Raw genomic sequence first — 22,641 nt, 5'->3', positions numbered from 1 at the left:
GGAATTTTAAATACTGTTTTTGTAAACATCATTGCTCATCTCATTAATGCCACGGCAATGTCGGTATGTACAAATTATATATGTATATTTGGCCTTACAAAATCATTCAGTGATCATCATAGTGAACATCATACAGTGGATCCATGTATTGATTACAATGAATTAAGACCCTGATATTTTAACTTACGACATTTCAAGTAATTGAAATTCGAATATTTGGATATAAAGCTCGTAGAAGAATTAATGTTATTATTATGCTAAATGTCAACGGTACTCACATCCTGTCACTCGATCAACGAAAAATCACTTAAACTACTCGTAATGTCGAGTGAAACGCAACGGCACTCGCACTTTAGAAGTCATCCGAGCATAATTACATGATTCAATCCAAAGCTCTTTCAACTTCCATGTAGAGTCTCAACTCGAAGCATAAGACACTATTGCGCATAATATATCTTACAATACACGTTAGCACGTTCACATTAGCACAGTGACACTTTATGCTTTGCATACTCAGCGCTAGACGAATTAATTAAAAATCCATGGATTATTAAAAAATAGCCATTTATGTACATTAATGGTAATTATGGAATTTCTAGTGGCAGGATAATAAATCAATCCCATAGACATCCAAATATTCAAAATTTTCAATAGCCGCTCGGATGTGACGAGAGTCAGTTAACTCGAAGCGCAGACGTCGCCTCCATTAATACAATAAGTACACGTTACGCGATACGTTAAATCAATTAATGTTAATTTACTTTTTGCAATGGCAATACTGTTTGTAGCCCTGGTCTAAGCATTTGGCACTCTGTGCGTAAGAATTGATCCGACTGACCTCGTCGTCGTGAATCGTATAATTACCGGGCCCGTAGTAGCGTATGGTCGTTTCGAACTTGCCGTCGCCCGGGCCAACTTCCAGCAGGTAAAAGAGCTCAATGACATTGGGATCGGCGTTCTTGTCAAGGTCGAGCACCTGATTCACTCTGCGTATCCTCTTTAGTTTGGGCTTATCGCAGAGTCTCGCTCCCTTCTTGTTCTTGTAGCGCTTCACTATCTCCTCCATGTGCTCGACGAACCGGTTGGCGCCATCGACGACGATCTTGTCGTTCGTGCTGCCCGACTGGAAGGCCGCGCAGGTGCACCAGTGGGGTGCGACGCCGGCGTCGGTGCAGCCGCGAGCTCGGGGTGCCGGTTCGAAAAGGCTTGCGCAACGGGGACAGCCGCTGCTCGATGGCGCTTGGCCGCCCGCGCGACTCAGGACGTCCCGCAAGGTCTCGTAGAGGTCGTAGGGCGAGGTCAAACGGTTCTGATTGATGCGCAGCGCGTGGTAACTTTCGGGGTCCTGCTCGCGAAACCACTCGGGCAGCCAGATATAGATGAAGGGCAGACGCTCCTCGTACCAGCCGACGAAGGTGCTCCTAATGTCACCGTAGCGCATCCCGTGATCGCTCAGGACTATAATCATACTGTCGTTCATTACGCCCGAGGCCTCCATGTCTTGGAGTTTGGCGAGAAAGTGGCCGTCGATTGACGAGGGCCCGTTCACGTTCTCGTGGCTGACGCCGTTCGTCCAAAAGAAGCCAAAGTACGGCTGCTTCGTAAACGTCTTGGCGAAGTCCACGGCGAAGTCGAAGATGCGATCGACACTCAGCTCCGGACCCGTGCAATACTTGGCGCTGAAACGCTGACGGATCTTCAGCAGCTTCTCCGAAGCGAGAACATAGGGTCGTAGATAATAGTCCGTTGGTGGATCGACGAAGCCAACCTGCAACCTCACAACCGATTAATATTTATTGGCGACTATCGAAATTCATTTTTATGCTCGAATGGAAAGACGAGATTTTATTCAAAATATAAAAGGGGGGAGGGGGATTTGTTGTTTAATATCGACTGAAGCCATGAATTTCTTCATAAAATATTCGTTCGACATTATTTGACATTACTTGGACATTATGATAACGAAAATTCAAAGAATAAAAGTTCGTATGTAAAATAATATTGGTCCATCTTTTCTCTCTTTCGTATTATCGATTGGAAATGTAATAGATTTCATTAATTTTAATATTGGCAGAATAATAATACCTAATGTGAAGAGTTCCGTCTTTAAATTTTTAAAGTATATCAATATATATATATATATATATATATATATAACATGTATACATGCAAATTAAATCGAATTTCAATAAATAAAACAAAAAAAAAAACATTGCTTTACAATACATAAAATGTTTATTTTAATCATTATATATACATTATGTATAATATAAGGGTGTATAATTGTTTAAACTAATATAATTTAAAAGATGTAAAGTTAAACTTCTGTTAAAATGAAGAATGTTCCATTTTAATAGAATTTTGGATGATATTTGGGTTTTTATAAATAATAAATATTGATTTCTAAAGTATTTCACGTAGACTATACATTTTTAATCGAATTAAATTTAACAGGAGAGAATATTTCAAAACAACGATATTTACAACATTTAAATCAATTTTATATCGTTATAATGTTTGATGTTTCACATTGATTTTAAATTTTGAAATCTTGATATACGTGTGATGTGATAATATAGTGAAATAGTAGGATAATGTAGTTTGTTACAAGCCAGTAGAGCTTTTCATGTGAATAACATAAAATTTATTTACGAAAATCTACGAATTATCCGTTCAGACTCACATAGCGCAATTAGTGCTTGGAATAAAAAATAAATAATTGAAAAAATAACATTTTAATATTATTCGTATTATTCAAACAAGTAAACGATACTCCAAAAACATTATTACACACCTTCTTGGACATTCGCATATAGATATATATATATATATATATATATATATATATATATATATATTTATAAAGATTTTACGTATCTTAATGTTATTTCAAATTTTACTTATCAGCAACTTCATAGCCCTTCCATATTTCAATAAAAATTACAGCAAATAATCCAAACGGCTTATTTGATTCGTGGAATAAGCATTGTTTAATATCAATAATTTAGTAGTCTAGTAGTTTAGAAGGCATAATTTAATAGTTATAATTTAGGAAAATCAACGATTTTGTCCCTCATAATTCAATATGCCTTCAAATAAATTATATCATTTTTTATATTTTCAATATAATTTCCTTGCAATGACTTGCATATAATAAAAAATGTATATAAAATGATATATAAATTTTACTTACTATCTCCGAAACGGTTATATATTTAACTAAAAGAATTTTCGAATTTATAAACGGATATAAAATATAAATCTCTTTATTAAAATCTGATGCTTTTCTATTAATCCAAGTATAATTAAATAAAATCAATAATTTAATCCCAACGCATATTTATTGATGAATTTGAACAATTATCATTATTAGCAATTTTTTTCACTGTTTCTCTTTTCCACTTTCCCTTTCTTCAATTGCTGTATCTATGAAATATATCTTTCAATTTTTAGAAAGATTTATGTAACTTGATAATTCATCAAATTGACACTCAAACGAATATCCCGACATTTCTTATGCAACTTTTGTGCCTTTACCAATTTTTCTTTGTAATATTCAATTAAATAACAATTATTACAAATGACTTGTGAAAAAGAAAAAGTCATAGTAATAAAATAGTGACTGATAATCATATTATAAAGAGGTGAAGAAAATCTCAGCTAATATAGGATATTAGGCAAATTTAACCTCACATTGCCCCTACAAAATAGATTACCGTTTATACAGATAAGTTTCCCTTTCTTTCTTTCGTCTCTTCACTACCTTCGTTAACAGCCTAAGAAGCGTGCAGATTCAATCAAATGAAATGGTAGAAAATGAAATTCATCATGATAAAGCAAGCAATTTCATAATAGATCTAAGATAATTAATAGAGTTAAGATCACCTTGAGATAATTGAAGGTACTAATAGGCGCGTGATCTTCGCCGTATGCGGTTACATATCCAGCATCCCGAAAATTGTACCAGATAATGGAGCAGTTGTCAAGGCCGTAAGGAAGCTTGGGCTTGCATTTGGAGTAGGCGAGTGACTGATTGTAGCCTGTGAGAAAGGCCATGAGGTTGGGAAAGGTATTGTCTCCCATTTTGTTATAGCCCTTGAGCTCGAGCCAGCCTTGGCTCTCGAGGTACTCCCTCGTAAGTGGCATGGACCGGTGGAAATTCAGTCGGGAGACGCTGTCTATCCCGAGCATAAGGATGCTAAGTTCTCTGGCTTGGGCTCGACGGCTATTGTTGCTCCCTCTAAAGTCCGAGATGTTCAATCGCTCGTGCACTTTCTCCGGATTAAGGACCGCGTGCACGTTTTCGTATACCAATCCGCTGGAGGCCTTTGTTATCTTGACTTTTCCCTTCGACGGCTTAAGCGGCTTTAATGTTTTGCAGGTGACTAGGAGAGTTTCCACGCTCTTGTGAAGAAGGACTTGGCCTTTGAACTCCTCGCACTGGCCGACACTGCGAGCACGAATAACAAAACATGCACACTCTCTCTCTCTCTCTCTCTCTCTCTCTCTCTCTCTCTCCCTCCCTCCTCTCTTATAATCAAATTAATCGAACCTTAGCTTTATTAGACTTACCAATATTAGCCGACAGCTCATTTATTTATTCAAACATTCAATCAATTATACCCGACTTTATTATAATTTTTTTTCATTTACTAATTTGTTAATGTGTTAATGCGTGTGCGTGACCTTATATATATTTTTCCCTATATATCATTATCTCATAATAGGGAGATTTATAACGATCATAAGCATTATTAAAATTATTGATATGATGTATTTTTTTATTATTATTTCATGTCCACTGCGATGCGATTTTCAAATGTAAAGTAAGTTTTACATCTATTGCACTCCACTCTATGGAGTAATGTACCAAATTTAGCACAACGACGCGAATGACAAGATTGCACCCATTATCATGCACTCGCTAACGGAATCTAGTTCAATTCAATAATCAAAAACACACGTAAAATGTCAATAAATATTGTAAATAAAATTCACTGAAAATATTCATAAATCGTGTTAATGAATATTCATCGATTGTGTATGAATTATATTTTTCATAAATTTATAAAGTACTGCTGTAGCTTATCAATGACATTTTAAATAGACATTTTTTTCACACTTTATTTTATATTACAAGACAATTAGAAGAGATAACGATTAATAGAATCTCTATGATGTATTTCAATGATATTATATGAAATTGTAAGAATAGCCCGTTCGTAATATCATATTATATAACGCGTAAATCAACGTCGATGTGAGATCGATCTATAATATCAAATGATTGTATTTTTGTTGTGAATTATTATAAAATGAAGAGATTAGGCTTACCTAATTTTCGAATCGTATTCCTTCTCCGATAACAATTTAATTGAAATGGTTGGCCTAATGACGGGCGCCCAGCAACAGGACAAATCATTATAATGCTTCGCTGCTTTGGAGTTAATGACTAGATAGACACTTCCGTTGGACTCCCTGGAGATGCTCGTTAGTAATGGCGTTGTCGAGCAAGTTTCAAACTTTTCCCTCTTTACGAACTTGACGATGGACGGATCTAGAGGATTCTTCGACAGCATGTGACATTTTGAATTCCAGACTAAGTACCCATCGACCACATCTAAGCACCAAGCGTTTCGACTGTTTTAATCGAACGTATATCGGATGGGATACGTTGGAAATATCGATTTGGAGTTTTCATAGTTTTAAAACGTAAAAAACGTAAAGCTAAATTTGTTTTAACATGTGGTCGAATATTTATTTCCAAAAATATGCAGAAATTAAATATCTGCATTACAAAGCGAGAATTGCATTTCAATTCAATCCCACTTTATTTTTATTACTATTATTATTTAACGGCTTTTTCTCTAACGTTCATTTTTTTTTTTTTTACCTTCGAATTTTGCAGTTCGCAATTCAAGTAGTTTCTTATGCAAAATATTACCACTTATAAACAGCAGATCGCATTTGAAACTGTAAAAATAATTTGCACACAAACATTTTAATAATGAATTATTCATACTTTTAACAAACAATAATATAGCAGTATTTACTATTTACTACATATGCGGTTAATACATCTGCAATAATGATTTTATTGTGAATTGCGAATATGAAAGTTAAAACTAATTATACGCTCTTGATAAATTTATATCAAATCGAATAAAATATAAACATAAAGTTCATGAATTATCTATCTTATAACAGATATTTAAAGCACTTCAGTAACTAACAGTAACTTCATTTTAAGCACAAAGAATATCTGTAATAATGCTGCCGTCAATGGATAACGGTTTACACATACATCCACACTTCACTATCTCTCTGCATCTAGTGTAAAAAAAAAATTAATAATTTTTTTTTAATTTACCCATTATTAAAAACGTGCATATACTTCAACGTTATATTAAAACTTGTTGTAATGAAAAATATAAGAAATTACAAATGTTATGATTATTATCGTCCTAGTTCATCTATACGCGTGTGCGCACACTTGCATACGATAATCATCTAACGATGAGAAAATAATAATATCTTACACCTGTGTGGCTTGTAAATAATGCGCAAGAAATGTGTTATGCATGTAAGTAAGAATTTGAAATATGCTATGGAATATTTATGAAATGTTTGAGCAAAATTAAAAAATTGAAATAGCTCAGAGAAGAAATGGAGCTCAACTTTATGAAAAATATTTCATAGCATTGGTCAATGAAAGTTATCATATAATTTTTTTGTACTTTGAGTATAAAGTCCATAAAACCTATAAAGTTTCATAATTAAAAAACTATTATTTTCTCAGTACAGTTATTCGACATTACTATGCAAATGAAAAAATTACCGGTCTATTTGTTTCAATTATTATTCGAGCTGAAGAAATGCAAGTTAGTTTTTACTAATTTTTAACTTGATTTCAAAAATATGAATTAATTTAGCCGTTAAATAGCCCCTATTAAATCTGTAATATTCAGAAATTTATATATTAAATATTTGAAATTCCCAGTCTCTTCGTAATATACATTTATACCCATACACATACGCAGCCATACATAAATACGTACGCTCATTCATTCGCTCGCTCGCTCTCTTACTCACGTGTATGTGTATGCGTATTAGAAAATCTCTTAGAAGTAAGTATATTTTCCTATAAATTTTTCAAAAATCTCGAAATTTAATTTAATTTTAGAAAAAACTTGATTGAGAAAGAAATTGATATTTTAAAAATTAATTTAACAGAATAAATTCACAATATAGTGCCGTTTAATAAAGTATTGAATATATTTTAAAGATCTATTTCAAGACGGATGAAAAAAATATTGAATTTTATATATGATATTATATAAAATATAGATTTCAATAAAAGTAGCGGACACTTTAAAATATCTTGAAAGACTTGAAACTTCGAAAAAAAATTTTGTTTATACTAATTATAAAATTTTTAAATACCTTTGATAAAAGGAAGAAAAAAAAAAGAAGAAAAAAAGAATAACTGACAATTACATTTCAAAGTGTGTAAAAATGTACGTTAAAATTGATATTTGTTTCTTCCGTGCTACTGTTTTAAAACAATATATGATGTTTAATGAATGAAACATGATTCGTTAGATGATTTATTACCATAATCTGCACGAGTCTGCTTGACCGTCGCTATAATTTAAAAATGCATGTTGAAAAATCCTAATTTCATATTTCTATCTCAACACATACGTCTCAATGTAAAGCATGAAAAGCTTTGTCCGTTGATTACTTTGTTGAAGATTGACGGTAAATTAAATGCACTCGATAAGGTTTTCAACTGATCCGTTATTGAACTTGAAAACTCTCAAGCCCAAAGACGCTTGCGATCCCCACTAGAGAAGTCCTCCCGGAAATCGAAAATCTCCAAAATTCTCAGTGAATTGCGAATGGTCCAACTTACCGTAGGAGGTATTGTAAGTGCGAAAGGCGAGGTACTGCAGCCCCTTGAGATCGAACTCATTGCCGGCGAGGAAGTAGAGGGTGAGGGCGAGCAGACACGGGAGTAACAGGAGCACGAGGCTCTGGGGCCGGCTCAGGCACTCTATGAGCCTCGACCACTTGGACCTCCACATCCTCCTCCTTATTCCGGTGACGCGCGGTCATCCCCCTCGTCCGAGTCCTCTGTCATCTCGCACTCGCCATCGCAATCCGGCCTTTATCGACTTCCTCTTCCAGTGGTCGCTTCCTCCTCGACGACTCCTTTGTTCGTGCTATCGTTTCGGGGACGAGCGAAGGCCTTCGCTCTCTTCTCTCCCGTTGCGTCAAGCTCTGCCGAAGGTATGAATTACAGCAGCTCGCACGGCCTAATAACTTTTAATAAAACAATGGCGTGTTAATCGTCACCGTTAAATATTTCTTTGAATTATAACGAACCTCCCAGCATTCGTCCGCGCTCGCGAATGACAATATTTTTAGTGCCGCGCGTAAATGCGCGTGAAATTGACCTATAAATCGTAGTATGTATATTTCAAGAAAAGTCACGGCAAGTCGTCGATTGAGCGCGCAAGCCAATTCGCAGGATGATTCAGATATGCGCAATTATGATGGTGTAATAATAGTTCGTCGTGCTCAGAATCGCCCTAATGGCTAATTAGTCTTGTCGTTTCTTACGTGATTATTGCCAGCAGTTCAATTATTAGCGCAAAATGTGCATTTTCTAGCTGCGTCATTCGGGCAATCATTAGTACCGCGAGGATTATGTTAATTTTTAATTGTCTGCTTTAGAAAAAATATTATTTATATGTAGACGTGGTTTATAAATAATAGCGGTTAAATATTGCTAATAATCAGTCATATCGATAGTCTTATCGGCATTGAAATATTTATTGCTAACGACGATGGAAAATCAGTCGTATATATTATAAATAGAAATTTATAAGATTCTCTAAAGCGATGTACGAAGCTATGAATAATGGATGTTCGCATAATCTCTAATGTAATTGACGATGCACGCTTGGGAGAAGGTGCGGGTAAAAATTCTTTTATTTGAAATTTTATCACAAAATTGCTTTCGCATAAAAATAAATACAATTATCAGTACTCGGTGTTTTCAATTTCGTATTAAAAAAATTCAATGAGAGTCCATTCTTAGCACGAGGTTTACAACATGTAATTAACAATCATTTTTCAACTTTAAGCTATATTTGCTGTTTATTAGATAATATTTATTTATATGTGTAGATTCAAATTTTAAAATCTTTCATTCTCAAAATGATCAATTTTGCTAAGGAGATATTGGAAAATATATATTTATTTAAAACTAGACGCTCGGAGTTAAACATAGTGACTTATTTAATTGACTACATAAATATCACATTACATTAAATTATTCAAAATTATAAATCAATATTTAACAATGTGCAGCACATATATATCGTCTATTCTAACTTAACATCATCTTGTAATCTCTGTATTCTTAACAATGCTCTGTACTTAAAATTTCGATAAAAGTTATAAAATATCACTTTTGAACATTAATCTTCGCGGACCATTATCGCTATGGTAAAAATACCTTAAAGAAGAGAAAAATGCCGGGAGAGAAAATAATTACTTTTCCAAATTCCATAACAATTTAAACGTGTGCATTTATAATTGCAAAAAATCTGCTAATTATCGTACGTGATGTAAAAATCTTATTGAATGAAACTTTATAGGCATGTAAAAGAGATTCATAAAATGAGATAAAGCTTTTATATATTATCGGATGATTGTAGTTAGTCATAAACTTTATATAAATAAAATTACATGGAAAAATTGTGTAAATGCGATATGTGATATGGAAATGGTTAAGATAAAATTTAATTTCTTTTAATTTTAAATTCAATGGAATATTATAAAGTACCTTATAATATTACCAATTAATAAATAAAATTCAGATGAAAGTTGTGAATATAAAAGTAAACACGCTAATATAATAACAAATATTTAAGTATGTTAAAAGTTTTGAAAGTATGCTAATCATATTGTTGTATGTGAACTTTGGAGGTTCGTGTTCCATTATTGCTAGTACTGTCAAAAAGTTCTACCTACTCCAATGGAATCAGCATCAAATATTACAAATAAACTATTATCCCATTTATAATGTTCATGTAGCATTTAGAGTTAATTATTTAAGCCTTCGTGTTATCAAAATTTAATCTCCGGAGACGACTAATTCAACGATAAAGATTTTACATTGACCCGTGCAATTATTTAAACCCTCGGAATCCGTGCTTTAAGTTATTAGACCCTGATCTCTTGCTAAATGCATCTTCTTATATATATAATTTTTTTTATAAAATACATATATAAGGAAACATAGTCAATAGCATTACGGATAGAGGAGACAACAAAAAACAATTCAATTTTACAGAAGGACAATTTATCGGTAAAATATAATGTTTGATAATTAGGAGAAAATAAGAATATCATTGCCGACAATTGTAATAAAAAATTCATGAATTTATTCAGACTAAGTATGAATGAAAATCAATACTAAGGCACCATATTCAGATGTACCAACGAGTATTAATGAACAAAAAAAAAAAAAAAAAAAAAAAAAAAAACTTTGCTACGAACGAAAATCTAAGTAATTTTATGATCAATTTTCCCCTAGAAAAATCATTTCCAAAATATTAGTCGAAGTAAATATATTCATTGTTTCCTTAGTACTTTAATACTCATTTTCTTCTATTATTTAAAAAGTCTTCACAATTTCAAAGTGTTCACAATTGAATTACTCCCAATGAAAATAGATTTAAAGATGTATTGATAAATAAAAGTATAAACAAAATTCTCGATAAATTATAATTTATTTGAATGTAGCTCTACTATGCTTTATATTAATAATAATTTTCATTAATTAATTTATGGGCTTCGAATTATTATTAATATTAAAATTACTTTAGTATAATATTTTATTAATTAACAATTATAATTTTAGATCGAGTGAGCAATATTATTTGTAAAAACTATTTCAATAATCCCTAAAAGTTATTAATTACAACAAATTTGTAAATAAAAGCGAAACTATTTATGCAATTGGTGACTCGATTTAGATATATCAGAGAAAACTTTTTATATTGTAAATAATATATTACTTTATACGTTAATTGTTTATAAATTTATCTAAATTTACCTCAAATTACAATAAATTTTATAGAAATATATAATAGAAATATAATTCACATCATCGAATAGAAACTTCAAACGTGTGTGTGATATATACTTATTCTTCCTTTAATAACGATCCTTTTATGAAATTAAAAACGTAATGCAAGATAATATGCAGCTCGGTACTGGAATATATTCTAACATAAATTACTAAAATAAATAATAAGAATAAATTTTCAAAAATCTATGTTAAATATATAATGGAATATATTGTATTTTATGTTATTATTTTATATTTTATATTTTATATTATTATTGTATTTTATTATTATTATCATTATTATTATTATCGTTATTATTATTATTATCGTTATTATTATCGTTATTATTATTATTATCGTTATTATTATTGTTATTATTGTTATTATTGTTATTATTGTTATTATTATTATTATTATTATTATTATTATTATTATTATTATACAAATACAATGACGTGCTTCATTGTATAGATTTCAATAAGGTTATTTAAATAAATTATGATCATTAAGTAAATATTTTATAAATTAAAATGTCTAACAATCACGTATCATTTCATACGATATAAATATTATTACATCTGTTTTATATATAAAAGACGTGCCAGATAAACCGTAAAAAAATTTTCTATGCAAAAGACATTTAAAAAAAATAATTCGAATATCATCGGCATCTCACTTTCTTATAATTCTACCATATCACTACAATAGATCCGAACAATAATTTTCTTTCTGAATAAAATACTTAATCAATACAATCTATTATATATGATGATTTATTGCAATTTCATAAAACTGCTGTATATTATTTGTTAATGTAAAATAAACGAATGGATTTTCAAAACTACAGTACGATGATATGTATATTATATACACACGCGCGCACATATCCTTTAAAATATTTTTTGTTTTAAAAATAAATTATAGATAATATGAATTTACATCGATTTTCAATTCTTAGCATTATTCAATAATAATAAAATTTGTATGTTTTACGTGACGAGACGAAGAATAAACAATTATGATATCTCTATTATTTTTTGTATAATCATTTTTAGGAATGTTGTTAAATATTCTTTTTAATATGTTTTTTGTTTTTGTACAGACAATTTTCAACATTCTCTTTTAATTTTTAAAACATTTTTTACATTTCCCTTTGTTTATGAATTCAATTAATTGTTCGAGTTACGATGAGTTATGTAAAGAACAATGTAAATTGTACATTAATTTGTATAATTTTAAATATAAATAGGTATGTATTTGTATATAATGAAAAAATCCTAATGATTCATTATGCTTTAATTGAGGCATTCTTTATCTGCGTTTCGTTATTCATTTAATATTTAACAATTTTGTACACGGACGCGCAAACGTACACGCACACGCGCGCGCGCGCACACGCACACACACAAACAAACAAACAAACAAACAAACAAACAAACACAAACAAACAAGAAAAACAAACAAAGGGATACGTATATACGTTATATTAAATATAAGGTATAAGGTATATCGTTGACATTTATTCATTCATCTTAATTCAGAACGAATAATATTATGGAGATAAAAAAATGCAAATTTGATAATCATAGTTTGAAATCATATTGTAATTAAAAAATAAATTTTATTACTACGTCTTATTAATGTGTCGATATATATTGAAACAAAAATTAATACGATCAATGTAAGGTAAGGCACGTAACTAAACGGTGTATTTGGAAATTGCAAATGCCGAAAAATAAAAATGTTATAGTAACAGTGGTTGCAACGCTCGAAAAGTAATTATCTATCCGTCGTCTGACACGGGATGTTTGTTCAAGTTGAAACGATAAGGCGAGTGGGCAGGAAATACAAGTGAACTTACATGCCTTGAAAGACGATGTGCAGCAAGCACGATCGACCAAATCACATTGACAATGAAGACGGTTGGGAAAGACACGGATATGGGGGACGAGAATTTGTAGAATGAATCGCGACCGAATGCACTCGAACCGATTCTACTCGCATACCGTGAATTATCGACCGAAGCGCATGCGCCATCGCTATCGCCTTTGTAGAAAATCTAAGCTGATAATTTTTTCTACAAAAGATTTACATTTACGTCCGCTAGCATCAGTGGCACCAGATCTTAAACATTACTCGAGATGCATTTTTCATATCTTTTTTAAGAAACATATCTTTTGACTTCTTGTACTTTTGAATTTGCAAATGTGTCGCACTTGGTTTTTCTAATACGGATATTTTAGATGTAGAGCGCCTGTCGCGAGCAATGGCTTGAGCGTTTGATGAATAATAATAATAAAATTTTAAAAATAATATTTATTAAAAACGATATTTTTACATATAATATTTGCAACAGCGAAAATACAAAAATACAGTTTAAAAAGAAAATTTATTATACAAACTACGTAAAATCTTCCCAAGATGATAAATGTCGTTAAAGTTTAAATTTAATACGTTCCAAATATATTCATTAATACAATAAGTAATAAAATGTTCGTTCGTTAATTCATTCCCTATCGATATTTTCTTTATAAATAAATAAATCACTGATACAAAATTGTCATTTCTCTAAGTTTGTGTCATTATATAATATTTACTGCAATTTATTAATTTACTTCAATAATAAATACATGCATATATGGGCTTGAATTATTGCAATCATAATTCACTCTTACAGAGCTGCTATTGTTATTATCTAAACTCACGCGCCGTTCTAAATGAATAGCTAATATTTTAGAATTAAAAAATTCATATACGTTCAGTACACATAATTGACATTGCCATACAAGGAAGGATTAATTTAATAAAAATGTTCAATTATAAATAATTGTTCTTGTGGCGCAGGTGGCATTCGAAACGGGAGCACTTGAAATGAATGTGATAATAATAAGAACTTGCACAATAACTTGTGCTCCATAAAATCATGAATCGATCAATTTATTTCATAAAAGTACGAAGATTATTCTAAAAAATATAAGTCAACAATATATAATTATAGTGAAAATTTTATCAATCTTTGGATTGCGTATGAGCAAACGTTCGAAAATCGCTATAAAGCATAAGAATGAACACGGCATTTATAAGAAGGCCGCTCATTTCATATTTATAACATTTGTTTTTATGGTAAACATTATTTATGAAGGAAAATTCATAAAAAATAAATTAACTTTAATTAATAAGAGGGAACTATAATAATGCCGCTAAAGAGTTGACAGGCAGTGATGCATTTGTCGCGTATTTTTTTTCTTCCTAATTGTCAATAGACAAATCTTTGATACGGACAAATAGAGGGGGCCCGAGTAATAATCGAATAGCGCACAGAGAGTATCGATTAAACAACGTAAATGCGCGCAAAGTTAAATAGATAAGAGCAAAAGCAAATTGAGAAAAGCTATTTGTGGCCTATTGTGGTATAAAAAAATAAATAATAATGAAATAAAATAAAATAAATAAATAAATAAATAAATAAATAATAATGAAATAAAATAAAAAAAAAAAAGGCCAATCGGGGAAGCCACCGAATGGAATCCCGACAATTAATTCGACAAAGACGCAATGTGTGCTGCAGCGGCAGGCCCGACGACGAGTGTCAAAGTACTTTCAAACGAGAGCAGCGGCAAAGGTGACAGACAGTATCGTTCACGTATTCCCATCCCGTCACGTGCGGAGTCCGTAAATGTGCGTCGCACGCACGCAGCAGCCGCGTGCCACCGGAGTGGATGGGGTTGTGGTTGGGATGGCGGGGGAGGGGCTACGACGTCGTAGGAAAAATCGTGGCTGCCTACCTGGAGCTCGTCATGGGGACTCTCGGTGAAGGTCGCAACCAGGTGCCGTCCGCAGGGCCGTTCCAGCGACCTCGGTATCGTGAATACTATCGATCGGCCAGGAGGCGACCCCGGGCCCACGTCGCGCCCGACTTCCACTGTCACCACGGCGGCGTGCGACTGCCGAACCGAAACGACTCGTCCGAACGTGCACGACTACCCGCGCGCGCACGCGCCACCTTCCCTCGACGCCTCTGCGCAGAGACGTTTGCGCGGGGGTAGCGATGCCCCTCCTGTGATGATATCCCCTTTATCCACCCGCCCCTCCTCCATCGCCGAACCGTCCTTACACCTCCCTACACCCCCCCCCCATCCTACCACATATCTGCCCTACCCTATCCACCAATCGTCCCGCCGCCCACACACGAGGCGCACAAGATGCACGAGGCACGCGGGCGGATGCAACCGCAGCCGCAGCCGCAGCCGCGCGAGGGTTCGAACGAGAGAAGGCGATTTACCGGGCCTACGGAGCATCGTCTCTCACCTTTAGAATGTGTCTTCGTTCGTAGTGACGCTGTCAGTGAGGAGGGATGAGCGAGTACTCCGAGTTCGACTACAATGGCATAAGGATGAAACCGCGAGAGAATCGCGAGGAATTTCTCACTACATTTGGGCGAGGAATATGTCGGTTCGCTTGAAATCGGTACACGTAAAAGACGTATTTTATGTCTTGAAAGTACGTATTATCTCGTTAAGAGAGTCTTATTCGTCATGAGATGTTTTAGGCAGTGGAAACGGCGGGGCGGCAGGGAAGGGATGTACAATTCTGATTATATCATGAGTTTAGAGAATTGTTTATACAAAACGGCACGCGCTCGCGCGCACACACATACACATAAGTCTCATGCCATTTTCAATAAAGGATTACCGCGTATCTTCTGATTATAATGTTTGACAAATCTAAAAGAATCATTACAGCGACCAATTTGCAACAAGGAAATTTTCAATAATGATCTCATTTATTAAAAATGAGCCAGTAGATTAACCAAATATAACGTAGTGTTAATTTAATTTATTGCTATTGAGCGACAATATTTTGCATTTTATATGCCATGGATTAAATTTTTATGGGACGCATTATGTTAGTTACGTAGATCTTTTGTAAATTTGTAACCAAACATTACTAATTAGTCAAGGTTTTATAAATTATGCCTGTACTGAAGTAACTTTACTGCGTTACTATTATGTATGACGTTTGATTGTAAAATTGATAATTACTTTGAGATAATTGTTTTCACTTTCATCGGTAGTCATAACATCGTTATGAAAATGAAATTTTTACCTACAATTGCGGCTGCATATATTTCTTTGCAATAGCACAATAAGAGAATATCTTTGAATTTTTTTTTTTTTTAAATATAGCGGTAGAGACTTGGATAACAATTTTGTTTGTTCTTTTTCTTTTTTACAATATTGAAATAATTTACCAGCCTTTTTATTATCTTCTCTCTGATTGACAGCTAACGAATCTTTATCGATATTTATGATTACATAAAATTCCGATAGTGACATTCTTCGAGTTTGAAATTATGACTAATAGCCGAGGGTTAACCGTTAACTATTTCTATTTCATATCGCATTAAGCCGAAATATATTTGAAGAAAAAAAAAAAAAATTAATGATGAAATTGGATAGGACACATAAGTAAGTTATTACAACTTAAATGTGTTTACTAAACAATTTAATAGCCTTTATACGACACGATTCACTTATTTATTGCGTATTATCCGAAGTTTAAGCTATAAAATCGATGGACATAATAATATATATTTCAATGCTATCCTATCGAGCTGCATTTCAATATTAAAAATCTTCGTACTTTCATTCGATATAAATATAGATAATCACACTCGCGCTGATAAATAAATGCCTTTTTCACACTATCGAGAAAAGATTCGCATTTTGAATAGCTGTGCTAAAAATAATTTGCACGTGTAGCAGATGCTCCTGGGCGTGAATTCTCAAAATTGCTTTTAACGAAGTCACAGCTATCCAATTCAATTCATAATTCATCAACAATGCAACACGATGATTGTATCAGATCGTAATTTGGCATTCTTCTTCCAAACTTTCGTCTATCAATAAATTCATCCTAATACTATCGATGTAATAATATACTCGCTTCCCTTAATACGCTCACCAATGTAAATTCTAAGGCTCCCTAACGAATATACTTATTTAGCAGCATTTGGAACTTTTACGTGAGTAACTCGTGTTTGGTTACATAAAGTTCGGGAACGCATTATTCAAAACTAACGGAATGCCAGATCACGTTTATTTAGTATTGGCACATTATCGTTTCAATGGCTTTTAACGCTACGTAATTAAGAAAAACAAACACTCGTTTTCAACGAAACACAATAATAGTAAACGTAAAAAAATGAAAAAAAAATACAACCACATTTCTTCATCATTGACCGCGGCTTTTAATCATGCTAGGCTGTATTGGTTAATGGAATAAGAATTTACAACATCACTGTCTAATATAAGAAACATTAAATTATTATAGGCATTATTGTTATTTCAGCCTTGAAATGCGAACTTCATTTGGAATATTATTTTACGATCTTCTGCGTACGCGTATGCGCAATATCGATATTTACACATTAAGAAGAATGTCTTCTGTAAACACATAACTAATTATAATATAAAATTGCGAAATGAGCAGATATATGTGTTATCCCATATTTTTTATTTATTTTATTTATTTATTATTTTTTTTTTTTTTTCAATTCCTTCGCATACTATCGTTATAACAGAAGTGAAATAAAATGTTTTCGTTTAACTTATTGGTGAAACTAGCTGAACTGTTAATATGTCGTCGTGCATCAACAACAGTACCTTACGCATCAACTAAACGATTACTATTATAGCTTAAAATGTATCTTTGGCTTTTATTTCATAAAACTGCTTACATCGCTTAAGCCCAACAGTGGAATAGCATGTTTTTATGCAATTTGAAGAACTATTGAGTTTCACCAGTTTCACCAATATTGAAAGCAACGTTGAGAGCAATTCTCATAAGCACATGTTAATAATGCAATGAGGCCTGTAGACTAGTTACTCGTTCGTACTTACATCGTTCAATTTGCGTTCGACACGACTCGTGGAGAATTATTCCATTAGGCGGCCTCTTTGCGCGCTCCATTGATTGCACTACAATGTTTTATGTTAAAGACAACGAGAGGAAATTTCCTGTATAGCAGTCGCGACGATGCTGACTTATCATCTAAATGGGCAAGGGCTACTTGCGCTACCACGTTTCGTCCGAACTGGAAGAAATTGACATTTTCTTGCTTTGACTCGCCAAACGCTTTACATAATCAAACATTAATTTTTTTCTTCTTACTTCAATTTGGCACTTTAATAGCTATGAAATTACCAGGGGCTCCCTTACTTTACTTTCTCATGCAGCCTAATTACTTTTCCTCTGCAATATATATATATATATATATATATATATATATATATATGTATATGCATATATATATATATATTCGATACACTTATTAACAACCTTACATTCATAGGCGCTGGACTTTAGAAAAATATTTCATAAATAGTTAAAGCCTGCTGTTGTTGGAAAATTCAAGCTGCGGCATTTATGCTACGCAAACAATACTTTTTTATCGATCTAATATTTATTTAAACAAAAAGCCACGGAGCTTTAAAAGTGTAATTTAAAAAAAAAAAAAAGAAGAAAAAAAATGAAAAAAATGAAACATAGCGATAACAAGAGAAAATTTCAAACAAAAGCTTTTTATCTTTCGAAAATAACCTTCGATTGTAGTTTAATACTTATTCCATGAATTATAAGAAATTTTTTGTTTGATTCTTTTCATTTTTATAAGCTATAGAAATTATACAAACCCATATTATAATAATAATAATACATGATAAACAAGCGATAAATAGTAGGGATACGCGCCTATGATGCTACGTCGAATTAGGTATTTTCGAATCAAATTTTCATTAGAAATTTTGATGCTTGAAGCGCTTGGAAAAGTACATCGGGTATTATTGTTCGCTCGGCAAACTAATGTATAAACTAATGTATAAACAAAAAAAAAAACAAAAAAAAACAAAAAAAAAACAAAAAAAAAGAACCACCAGCGAGCTTTATCTAACAAATCAACAAATCGTCCAGTAATGCCGGTTTTCAAGTTCGCTTTCCTAATAAAATGTACGGGGCAGTCGGTCGAGCAGACGCGGAAACTCGTTCGAGCTCAACAGGCCCGACAACGGCTCCTTCCCCTGCACATTTCGTCAAAATCCCCACTCGAGCGCAACTCGCAAACGCATCGAGCGCCGAAAAACGAAATCTACGGCGAATCCCCCCCCCCGCCCCCTCTCCGCCGTCCGACCGTGCCACGCCGGCTCACGGCCCCCGCACAATGCAACACGACATGTGCATGTGCGCGCGAAACTTTGTCCGTTATGTCATTGGATAGGAGCCACTCGACGTCTCCATACCTACGACTACTCGCCAACCTGAAAATATTCGGCGTCCATTCGGAAGAATTAAAAACTTAGATTGGAAGCTTTTCTTACCAATCGATCTTACGCGTTTGTCGTTTTAATAAGCAACTTTTCACGCGATTCCATGACGATTCGACGACGGGAAGATGTATTTTATGTATCGCGAGCGATTATCCGAGACGCTTTTGTACTTTTACGCGATGAAGAATGAGGAATCCAATGGCTCGCGACAACGTCATTATGCTGCTATTTCATGTAAAATATTACTCGACTGTATCCGCGTTAACGAGTGTCGTTCAATTACGCAGTAAAGAATAATTTCTGATGAAATAATAACAATCTGTATCAACCCGGTATTAAGCAACACACCAATGTTCACGTTCATAATGTGTATGTAAATAAAAGGAGTAAAGTGAAAGAACGATGTTTGGAGAAACGTAAAAAAGTTCGAGCCAACGTTCTGCTAATAAAAATCTGGTAGTAATTTGTTTCGCATATCGACGCTCAATAATATTTATTACTGGTAGAACGTAACGGAAAATAATGGTTCGCAATAATTTATTGTATACATTGAAACGAGTATCGTAATTTTTATAAATGAAAATAAATCATTGGACATTGGTGTGTGCGTATGTAAGTAAATAACCGGTATAATTTCCTTGTGCAATTAAGGTTATTATAACGAGAATTTCCCGCTATAAATAATATTTATTTACATAGAAGTAGAATTCTAGTGTAGAATATTTATGGGACGGTAAAATCTATAAAATTTAAAGCAATAATACTAAGCATAAATACACATTTATTTAAATCTAAAATCACTTTCCTTGGAAAACACCTGATAAAATGCATTTTGTCAATGTAAATAGTACTTAGACAAAGCTTCAATGTATTATATAATGTTAGAAAATCCGATTTTCTAAATATTTAGTGTTAATTTTTGAAATATTTCTGTACTGAGCTTCATTGGCAAGAGCTTAGCATAATATTTGCGACGCAGCTACAAGAATTTTTCGAAAAATTACGAGCTTTAAACCGTCGATCGCTCCAAGTGAAAAATAATCATTATTGCGTAAATATGCTCAAAATAAAAATAACGCGCACGGGCGCGCAATATATATATATATATATATATATATATATATATATATATATATATATGTATAGACGCATTAATAAGTAAGCATCGTTTCACAGTAGACTTGCTTGCCCAAGTGGCGAAGTAAGTCGAGCCCAAACAAAATAAAGCTAATAGCCGCTCGTCGAGTCGACGCTCCAGAAGTGCGGACAAGTCGCGGAGCATATCGAGGTCGCGGCAACGAGGGCATCGCCCGTGTCCAAACAACAAATCCGAACCTCGAGGCGAGGACAGCATAGTACGTAAGGATACTCGAGAACGATGACTCGCGACGTCAACTCCACGGCTCAGCGAACATTTCTATACAGAGAGCGACGACGAGTCGACGAGCGTGAATGGAGCGAACAGTTAAAGCGTCGCCGAGAGCATTCATACCGTCAGCATCTTCTTCGGCAACTTTGGGCGGCGCATCAAATCCGAGAATCTAAGAAATATCAACAGCGACAAGCTCGAGGTTTATTCAGCATTTTATGTATATATATATATATATATATATATATATATATATATATACGTAATAGTACGTACATATATGTTATGTGCAATTGAAATAAAAAAAAATAAAATAATGTTCTAATGCTTCAAACGCTAATAAATTATATAAATTTATGCAGACTTTTAACATATCCGGCATATTTTGAATTCTTTCATTTTTCGACGAAAGGCTTACTATAGCCAGTTTAAAATTGTACATTTATCTTAAAAATGGACTGACAAACCCATTAAAATTCATTCCCACCCCTCCCCACCTCACCTCCCTCAAAGAGCCCGTATTGATAAAAGAAGAAAAAATATTGACAATTGTTTTGTAACGTACGAGATCGGAAATACGTTAACGACTGTAACAATTAATATTTAAAATTGACTGGATTAAAACAGTTGATTAAAATGCCCTTGTTCACACATGAAATCTATAATCGAGTGTCAAGAGAAACAATAAATCATTCAAGCGCAAATCCAAGGTAGAATTAAAGGAGCCATCGAAGTGTAATCAATAACGCAGTGGGGGTGAGTGAAAGAGGACCGCCGGTCGACGAGGAAGGAGGATAAAATGAGGAAGGGCGATTTTGGAGGAGCCCCAGAGAATTGAAATATAGCAAATGCATTAGAAAAGAAGCGATAAAAAGCGTCGTCTGGTATTAATCAGCGGGAGCCGGCGTGGGAGGATAGTGGCGACCGAGAGCCCAAGAAATACAATTCAAGTTCAGATATGAGATTAAACATGCGAACAGCGTTTTTAAAGCGCGTATCGACGAATCGTCCAGGTGACGTGGTCGCGCGCAATCTCCGCCCCTCCTCGAGCTTCCGCAATTCCATAGTTTGGGAAAACTGCCACGAAAGAGACATAGAGAGATAGAGAGAGATAGAGAGAGAGAGAGAGAGAGAGAGAGAGAGAGAAATCGTTGCTTCTCCAATGAATGTAGATACTTTTTATTGAAAATACAGTTCTATTTTTCTCTAAGTTGATCGCTCAGGCGTTGACGTTACACGCACGCGAGCACTTACGCCTGTTTGTATGCATAAATGGGCGTGTGAGTTTGCGTTAGCATGTATTGTATGACAAATTATATGTATATCTGGTTACAAGAAGTTACAGTATCGTAATATATAAAACTTTACGCCGGTAAATAAATACGACTACGTCTATTATCTAATGCAGAATAAATATCGGACAGAACTGAATGTTTTGTTGAAATTCTATTAGGGATTGATGCGCATATCGAGGACAGTGAATTTATGATTTGCAAGTGGATTGGGTTGTATGTTTATAAATACGTATGAGATTAGAGTGCACTTTCCATTTAGTTCTGTCCTACTTTCTCGCCCGAAAATTTATCGATAAAGCGAACGCCGACGACGCATTTTATAATAACAAAGTGCGGTTTATTGGAATTGCGTCAATTGCTTAGTCCTTTAAAGTAAACGGCTTTATAGCTGTGAATCCGTTAAAATATTACATGAAAAAAGAAAGAAGAAGAGTAGCACATAGTAATATTATCCCCGTTTGTCTATTTTTCTATTTTTTTTTTCTCTCTTGCCTCCTCCTGTCGGC

General features: G+C 33.6%; 1 protein-coding gene across 1 annotated transcript; it reads right to left on the bottom strand.

Moving 5' to 3' along the window:
• Positions 1-585: 585 nt before the first annotated feature.
• Positions 586-15,080, bottom strand: LOC105365477 (uncharacterized). The gene is made up of 5 exons (XM_011503654.1): positions 14,933-15,080; positions 7,916-8,325; positions 5,335-5,620; positions 3,886-4,450; positions 586-1,768 (listed from the first exon to the last, which is right to left on the bottom strand). Exons 2-5 carry the CDS (start codon positions 8,085-8,087, stop codon positions 758-760), a joined length of 2,034 nt encoding a protein of 677 aa, XP_011501956.1. The 5' UTR covers positions 8,088-8,325; positions 14,933-15,080; the 3' UTR covers positions 586-757.
• Between the last annotated feature and the right edge of the window lie 7,561 nt (positions 15,081-22,641).

Source organism: Ceratosolen solmsi, unplaced genomic scaffold (genome assembly GCF_000503995.2).
Source record: "Ceratosolen solmsi marchali unplaced genomic scaffold, CerSol_1.0 scaffold8, whole genome shotgun sequence".
NCBI classification, from domain to species: domain Eukaryota; kingdom Metazoa; phylum Arthropoda; class Insecta; order Hymenoptera; family Agaonidae; genus Ceratosolen; species Ceratosolen solmsi.
Note: the sequence above shows the minus strand (reverse complement) of the source record. Positions and strands in the feature narration are given on the sequence as shown.